The following is a 9,000-nucleotide window of genomic DNA, read 5'->3' on the forward strand; positions in this document are numbered from 1 at the left end:
GTCTTGGCTTCCAGCGGCGCCTTTATTAAAAATTTTCCACTCAGCTCCCCCTCCTTTCTGCTACATACAGATCGAGGACAAGACATGTCTCCTCTCTGTGAAAATACCTCTCATTAAAACAGGACGAGGAGGTCGAAGAGAAATGTGAAAGGGATTTGAATTGGTGTTATGAATATTAAAAAGCAAAAGAGCTGATTTTAAGCACTTTTATAGGTTAAACTAAGACTCAGGGCTGTTTAAAATGGCAAAGGCCACAAGGGATCTCTGAAGAGTATTTATCAAAGTGCAGGTGTTGTCTACTAAATATATGATCTGTAATTACATCACATTTCAAGTCTAAATGGGATTAAGTGGAGCGTTCGGTTGAGAGGTTACTTTGCTCTTGTAAGACCTTGTTGATGTAGAACTACCCAAGAATCCTAATCTAAATCATAGAGCTCTGAAACTGAATTGAAATCTAATGCTTGTGCTTTGTATCCCCTCAGTGTGGACACCACGTGAAGATGAGGAACCAGCTTTGATGCCCACCACCACCAGGACCCTTTGGCTTCCACAACACCTCCAACAAACTCTCCAAACGGGAGGCTTTTACCGCTTTGTACCCAGGAGGCAAAACTACATCTTGAAAAATCGTTGTATTTATTAATGAGAACCTGTTTCAAACTGTGAAGTCTGTAAAGGACTGGACAAACCCAGTGGCACTTACCTGGCATGGAATGATCTGAACTGAACTGAGGTCAAGTGAATTTGACTGGAGACAGATCAACTCTCTTTAGTTCCACTGAAGAGAAATGAACTGAAGCTGAACCTGAACCTGAAACCTGAACTTTGGCGGACATTAATTCATTTCTTCAAGAATACGCTTGTTTCCCATAGAAGGGCTCTTTTCTGAGCCCCTTCCTCCAAAAACCAAACTTTTTTATCTAACTCTCCAAACCAGATTCCCTCACCTCCTCAGACCCTTTCCAAGGGTCTTGGAAATTGTCTCCAAACTAACTGGGGAGGAATCATTTCCTCCTCTTCCTCCTAAAATCCTTGCGACCTCCTTCCGTCCAGACATGGACCTCCACAGGGCAGCCTTCAAAATGGAGAGCTCCTCCTACCTCCCCAACCCCCTGGCCTCCCCAGCCCTGATGGTCCTGGCCTCCACCGCCGAGGCGTCTCGCGATGCCTCCATTCCCTGCCAGCAGCCGCGCCCGTTTGGCGTCCCAGTTTCTGTTGAGAAAGACGTCCACTTGCCATTTAACAATGGTTCGTACACTTTTGCATCAATGTACCACCGCCAAGGCGCAGTCCCGCCTGGATTCCCCAACAGGGACTTCCCTCCGTCCCTCCTCCACCTCCATCATCAGTTTGCCCCACCTAACCTGGACTGCTCGCCAATCAGCATGCTGAATCACAGCGGCGTTGGTGCCTTCAGGCCTTTCGCCTCGCCTCCGGAAGATCGGGACGGGGCACCAGGTGGGTATCAGTCTGCTTTCACCCCAGCCAAGCGCCTCAAAGGCTGCCTGGATGCAGAGGCTTCTCCCCACCTGCGGTACTCTGATGCAGAGGGGAAAGAGTATGACTTTGGAGGTTCTCAGATCCCACCCGGAGGCTCACCCAGCAGCGCCCTGAAAGCCGTGGAGGACAGCGGGAAAAAGATCTTTGCCGTGTCGGGCCTCCTGTCTGATCGAGAGACTTCCTCCAGCCCTGAGGACCGCATTGAGCGCTGTAAGTAGCAATTTATTATTATACTACAACCACAAAACTCCAACCACATTGAACTATGCACACAGATGGTGAGACACCAGATTGTCCCTCCGCTAGAGTCTAGACTTGGAAACTCTCTGGCGAGGAGCACTGAAGCTGTTCTCCTTGTCGTAGACCTTAAAACAAATAAGTCAAATTACTGGACCTCATTGCATAATGTGCTCACGCCAACAAATACATTTACACAACCTCTCTTCCAGTGCAAACACAAATCAGCCTCAACATGCTTGTGATATTATGAAAATGAGATGTTATTTTGCATATTTTGGTGAGGTAATATCCCTTGTCCAAATGTCCAATATCTCTGATATAAATTAGACGCACCTAACCCTAACCTCCAATACTTATTTTACATTTTAGCAAAACTGACCCTAACCCTAACAACTTGTACAACCACCATGTTTTAGGACTAATGCACAGGCAGCTCTGATTATTAAACCTGCGAACAAGACACATGCAGCAAGACGCATAAGAACACACGTCAAATCTAATTCTAGCAAATTAAAAACCAAGGTAAAACTAAAAGACTGCACATTTTCACACACTAGCACAACACACGCCGATAAACAATCCCATCTATGTTCTCTTGTCATCATCTCTCCTGGCTCCCCCTATCCTTGTTTCACAAGTCCACAAGCTCCGCCGGTCACATTAACATTCACCAGTTGAAGGATGCCATTTGGCCCTCACGCACTAGGAATCTGATTAGTATTTGTGTGTGTGTGTGTGTGTGTGTGTATGAATGACTGGTTCAGAGACCGGCCATGCTCTTTGCCATCAGCATTCATCATAGCTCTACGCTGGCAGCCCCGTTGCCAAAAGATTTACCCACATACCCAAAGCCTTGGCAGACTGTGTGTGTGTGTGTGTGTGTGTGTGTGTGTGTGTGTGTGTGTGTGTGTGTGTGTGTGTGTGTGTATTAAAAGGGAGGTGGGAGAGGAGTTGTAAGAGCTCCAACACACAAACACACAAGCCTGCACAAACACTCTTCCAGACACACAAACAGCTCTCAGCATGAGCACCGACATCTCCTACACATGTCAACAAGCTGCATCGGATCTCGGTGACAAATTAGGAAACACAGACATAGAGACGTGCTCATGCTGTCTTTCTCTTCCTGTATTTTTATAACGATTGACTCTCTCCTCTTTTAAGTTTATCATATCCCTCCTTTTTTTTTTTTTGTCTTTACTTCACTCTTCCTTCTTTCCATCCTCCTCCATCTTTCAGCTTGTGTGTGTGTGTGAGAGAGAGAGAGTGTGTGTGTGTGTGTGTGTGTGTGTGTTTGAGGGATGCATCCTTGATGGAACATATGAGAGACAGAGGCGACGACCTGAGACTGATCCGATAAAAAGACCACCGCAGGAGAGACAGAGAGGGTGAGAAAGAGAAGGATGAAATTGGGAAAATGACACCCGGCGGCTGGCTGTGGGGGAATAAGAAAAGAGGAGAGAGATATCAAAGAGCACATAAAGTGAGAGAGGAGATGAGACAAGAACAAAGAGACGAGAGAAAGAAAGATGGAATAACGAGATTTTAGAGAAATTAGACTGATGATTTTACTCAAAATCCAGATCTGTCTCATGTGCGTTTTCACTTCTTGTGTTTGCTGCAGCTCAGATATTGGTAAAGTACCTCGTGGTAGCGCGAGTGTTGAGTATGTCAGTGCCATATGTGCCACCTTATCACTGCACATTCATGAGCACTAAGACTGAAGCCAGAAATAGAAAGGGAGATGGGTGCAGGGCTCCTGTGCTGTCTTTTGGAACGGCTGAATCTGTATCTAATCAGGTTAAATCTTGGCACAAGTAGCCTCCACCTCCACCATAGGCTTCTAATGCAATTGGATGTGCAGAGGCACTGCTTACAGAAAAGAATTATGGGTTCTCCTTCACTGGGTTTGGCTGTCCAGTGGAGGCGTAAAGAACAAACAACACTTTGGTACAATCCCATGAGGACACAGTGCTCTCGCTGCTTCACACACACATTAGCTAACTAGCAAGCCTCCGTGTGCTGCTTCACACTTTACAGTAGCAGCGTCTCCACAGCCCCGCAGTGAAAAGAGGTTTATAATGCTCGGGATCACACAGTGTCATCACAGATTCTTTTATAGAAACGTAAACAAACAAACAAACAAACAAATAATTACAACTTGTAGATTAAATCTCAAAGGTTTTCCAGAACCTCTCCCACTACAGGCTACACGGCTTTAGGGTGCGTTCAGAGCAGCATGACAGTGTAGATTTTAGTGTGAACTTTGAACCACTTGTGTGTCAGTAAATATGTATCTTATCTGTGTTGATATTATTTTACATGGACACGATCTTCCACTGTCATTAAAACGCTGATAACGCCTCACTAAAATAATTACACACGACTGATGATCATTTAGATTTCAGAGCAGGACAGGAGACGCATCCTTTGGCTTCTTCCTTATTTCGTGAACATCTCAACAATCCCAGTCGTGTGGAAGAGTGTTTGATCGTCGGTCGCTGTTGTAACAATTCTGTTCAGTCGCCTCCGATCTCTTGTGGAGTTTTGACAAACTAATTTTTCTGCTCTCAACAGCATTTAATGGTCTTTATGAGTGAGTGAACTCTATTTTGAGCGACTGAGGCATTAACGGCTAGATTTCATCTTCTTCTTACTTTTTTCCGATCACATCCTGATCACGTGAATATTGATACCGTGTGCGGATACAGTATCTCTGTGTTTCAGCTCCCCATGGACTGCACACGGTCACGATGACCATCTAAAGACTTGCAAAATCTGATTTGGCGAGTCAGTTGAATCCACTGCGTCTTCTAAATATATACATTTATAAATCACAGTTTCATCACTGTGGACACAAACCAATGCAAATGGATCTGTGTAATGCTAATTTTATCATCTAATCCCCATTCAGTTGATTGATCGATCCAATTATTGATTGATTGATTGACTTTATTGTGCACCTCAGTGGAAATTTGTCTTTGGCTTCTCCCAAAGTAAGGGGAAAAAAACCTCATACAATCAGTATAACACAACAACAACAACAACAACATTAAAGACTAACAACGTAGCCGCCAGTAGTGTGAATGAGCAGCTAGCAGCAGACGGTTAAATTAATACCAGAGAGCAAATCTAGATAAAATGACAACACAAGTGTCGTTCTGCACGGCGTAGGGAATAAAAGACGTATATTGCTGAATTTGTTCATAGTTAAAAAACAAAGTACAATGTAAACTTCACAGCAGATGAATTGAAGTGACCAGATCTTAAATGTGATGCAGATCCTCAACACTTACTGCTTTTACATCCGTCTTGCATTCATCCGTTATCTGATCACAATCCAATCACCTGTCACACAGGTTAATCCCACGTGTGAAGGTGATCCTTGCGTCTTTGCTTGAAAAAAAAAAAAAAAAGGATATTAAACAACTTGAAAAACCCTACAACCCTAACTTCCCTGCACGGCGCTCTGTGGAGCTCACCGCGTGCCTCTCCAGGCAACAGTGGCCTACTCTGCGCTAAGCCCTCCCAAATCCCCGCACCGCGCCGGCAGGCACGTCGGCTGTTAACTAAACCCGCTAACCTGTCAGCCGCTAAACCTGAGCATAAAGGCCCCATCATGCCTTAAGAGGACTATGCATGTCATATTATTGTAAAAGCTATTACCGTTTACAGTATTCACACTGTGAGGTTTTAGCAGGAGAGTGAAGGGATACAAAAGGGTATTTTATTTTTTTTTACAGTAAAAGAGAGAATGGAATTATGGGATGTGTGATTGGAATTAATGGGAATGTTGACAAGTGAAACAATCCGCCCCTCGTCGTGCACTTTTTGTTTGTTTGCAGAGGGGATTTGATGTTTTTGTGCGACGTGTCGATGTGGAGGTTTGTGTGCGTGTGTGTGTGTGTGTGTGTGTGCCATCTCTCCATCATTTTTCCATCCCTCCCTCCTTTGCACCCCCCCCCAGCTCCTCTTCATGTGTGTGTATGTGCATCTCCCCATATGAGAGTGTGACAGCTGTAGTCTGTGTACATTCTGTAGTAAGTTTGTTTACATTCTCTGTGCTCTCCACATTTACAAGGCTGAGAGATTTACACTGAACCTGACCCTGAATACCTAACCCAGCTTCTTTCTTTCTTTCTTTCTTTCTTTCTTTCTTTCTTTCTTTCTTTCTTTTTCATTTTTACAATCACAATTACAGTAAATGCAAAAAAAAAAAAAAAATAGGGAAAAAAGTAATTTAGAAGACAAATGTACAATTGAAAGAAAGAAGCAGGAACCTTTGGCAGCGAAAGAAAGAAAACACAAATTCTTTAAGCTCGGAGCGAGGGGAAGGAACGTATGAGGAAGGGGGGGTGAGATAAAAGAAAGGATAAAAGCAATAAGGAAAAAAAAAGCGATGTGGGAAGGAAAGAGGGAGGACGGTGAGATGTTGAGCTGAAATGCAGATCCCATCTGCCTGACTGAAATAAAAAGCAGAGGAATTCTTCAGACAGGTAGATGGTAATAATATCCACAGTGACCGGCCGTGCTGCAGGAGGGGGTTTCAGTTAAATAACACTGATGCACAGACACAACGTGCCTCCTTTGACTGCAACTTATTCCCATCAACGTATAACAGTTTTAATGTTTAACCGAGTGCATCAGCCACAGCTGTTAAAACACACAGCGAGAGGCCTCCTCCGCTTTTCTTCTGTTCTTTTTTTGGTGTTGCCTCCTTTCTTTGTTTATCTTTATCTTTTTTTTTTTTTCCTCCCCTGTGCACCGAGCAAATGTCATGTGTGTTGTTTCTCTCAGGGTCTCAGAGTAGCAACAAACTGTGGAACGCTAAAGAGAAAGAGAAATAAATGAAAGTCGCAGCAGAGAAAATAAACTGGGGAGGAAAAAATAGAGTTCTCACAAAGGGAAAGATGGATGAGACTGATTCTGATGTTGATGGATGACGAGGGGGATTTTTGTTTTGGAGTTTCGCCTCCGTCTTTGGTTCGATGCCGTCATTATACCGCGGCGACTCCTGCACAGACCCACCTGTCAATCAAGCGTCCAGATGTTTTTTTGATGTTGTTTGTTTTTTTTCTCTCCAATCATTTCCTTGCGTTTCTCATCCTGCTGTGGCACATAAGGGGTTAAACAACCAGCCAAGGAGACAGAGACACTCATCCTTCTCCTTGTCCTCAAAAAATATACCCCCCCCCATCCTCTCCCCTCCCTCCCCACCACCTCCATCTCTGCCTGTCACGGTCTAGTGGCAGGGTTAAGTTAAGTAAGAGTGTTCTAATAATTAGGACTGGGACTCGCCTGCCCGCCCGTGTGTGTGTGTGTGTGTGTGTGTGTGTGTGTGTGTGTGTGTGTGTGGGGTGTGTGTGTCTTCCTGTCAGTGCTTAGCCAGATGTTAAAAGGCTTGTCCCTCTCATGTTGCCTCCCTGTCAGTCTCCACTCTGTGCCACACACACACACACACGCACAGACACGCACACGCACATGTACATCGGGGACTGTCCTACTTGTGGTGGCTTTGTTTACCCCTCAAGTGTGTGCCCTTCTGCCCTTCTGGCAGCTCCCCCAGGGTGAGGAGTGTGTGTGTGTTTCCCTGTCAATACCATCCTCCACATATCTGATCCGTCCATATTGTGCACATACTGAACAATCACAGCTAATGGTGTCTATTTACCGTGAGTTTGGGATGTTAAAGTTTTGTCTGTTGCTATGAGAAACATTTTAATTGACATATTTTAATGAAATTATTCGATGGACCAACGAAACATTTTCTTTGCATCTGTTTTTCAAGCCATTCCTTTCCCCCTCCCTTTCTCTCTCTCTCTGGGTGGTAACTGGGAGTAAGCAGCGATTGTCAATGTGTATGTGTGTGAGTGTGTGTGCTTGTGCAATTGTGTGTGTGTGTGTGTGTGTGTATATGTGTGTGTTGGTATTTGTGTGTCACTCAGTGTGAATCTTGTGGCCATTGTTGCAACGCTGCGCAGATCAAGGATTAGTCGCTTCCTGTCGAGCCTTTTGTCGGCCCAGCCACTCCATTTGGACACAGATGACTGTGTGTGTGTGTGTGTGTGTGTGTGTGTGTGTGTGTGGTGGAGTAGGTTACACAAATGAGCCACTGGAGCTGGTGTAAACCAAATGAAGGAAGGAGAGCGGATGAGATGAGAGGATTCCCTCTGTGGCACTCTGCAAAAATCTTCCTCGGAAGTCATTTCATCTCGTCTTCGCTCGGATTTCTGAAAATGAGCGAACGCACCTGCTGATGCTGTGACATAACACCGCACCTCCTTTATTCCCACTGCTGTTTTATTAGATTCAGGAATTTTTTATTTTTTTTAAACAGTGGAAACTTGTATAACACAGGCTGATCATTGTGAGGACAGGATGTCACTTTGCATGCTGGGAATTCTCTAAACAGGTTGCTTTGAAGAGGAAAATGAGCATTTGTGTAGCAAACACAGACGCATTCTCTCTCTCCCTCTCTCTCTCTCTCTCTCTCTCACACACACACACACACACACACACACACACACACACACACACACACACACACACACACACACACAGAGCCAGGTCTGTAACGTCCCAAGCTCCGGAATTCCACTTTGTTCCCATGGTGATGTCAGCTTCGGCCAATAAAAACCCTGCGTTAAAACTCCACTGAGCCTCATACAACCGCAGCACACCTGGCAACACAGCACACATTTAGCTTTTAATATCTGTACGCACACACACACACACACACACACACACACACACACACACACACACACACACACACACACACACACACACACACACACACACACACACACACACACACAAGCTCACATAAGGTCATGGCATGCCTCAGCCCTGAACTTCTCTGTGTTTTACATTGTGTTACAGTTGGTGAACTTGATGCAGGATTTCTTTACAGCACAAAAGCTCATTGACTTTTTCTTTTTTTCTTTTGCACAAAACTCAAATATGCTGAACCCTGTGTGAGTGCCAGAGTTTCTGGCTGTTGTGATCCCTTAAGTCATGATTTAACTTGACCAGAGAATCCCAGTTAATGTGAAATTGATAACCAGTACTTATGTGTATTCAGCTCTGCCCCCCCCCCCCCGCATGGTGTGGCAGTCTTATTTCTTATTTTCTCAGCAGAGCTCCAGAATTCAGACGCCTACTAATGCAGATGTGTTAAAGGATTCTTTTCTCTACAGTCTTCCTGCCTCTCTCTCCCTCTCCCTCTCTCTCTCTCTCTCTCTCTCTCTCTCTCTC

At 44.8% G+C, this 9,000-nt stretch overlaps 1 protein-coding gene across 2 annotated transcripts in view; it reads left to right on the forward strand.

The window, feature by feature from the left end:
- Window positions 1-1,058: 1,058 nt before the first annotated feature.
- Window positions 1,059-9,000, forward strand: part of LOC111223817 (E3 ubiquitin-protein ligase RNF220-like) — a 181,911-nt gene continuing 173,969 nt past the window's right edge. For both annotated transcript variants that reach the window (XM_022748098.1, XM_022748099.1), the window contains exon 1: window positions 1,059-1,713. In XM_022748098.1, the coding sequence (XP_022603819.1) occupies window positions 1,059-1,713 (655 nt within the window). The remainder of the gene's footprint in view (window positions 1,714-9,000) is intronic.

Source organism: Seriola dumerili, unplaced genomic scaffold, assembly GCF_002260705.1.
Source record: "Seriola dumerili isolate Sdu_G_001 unplaced genomic scaffold, Sdu_1.0 BDQW01000116.1, whole genome shotgun sequence".
Classification (NCBI taxonomy): Eukaryota; Metazoa; Chordata; class Actinopteri; order Carangiformes; family Carangidae; genus Seriola; species Seriola dumerili.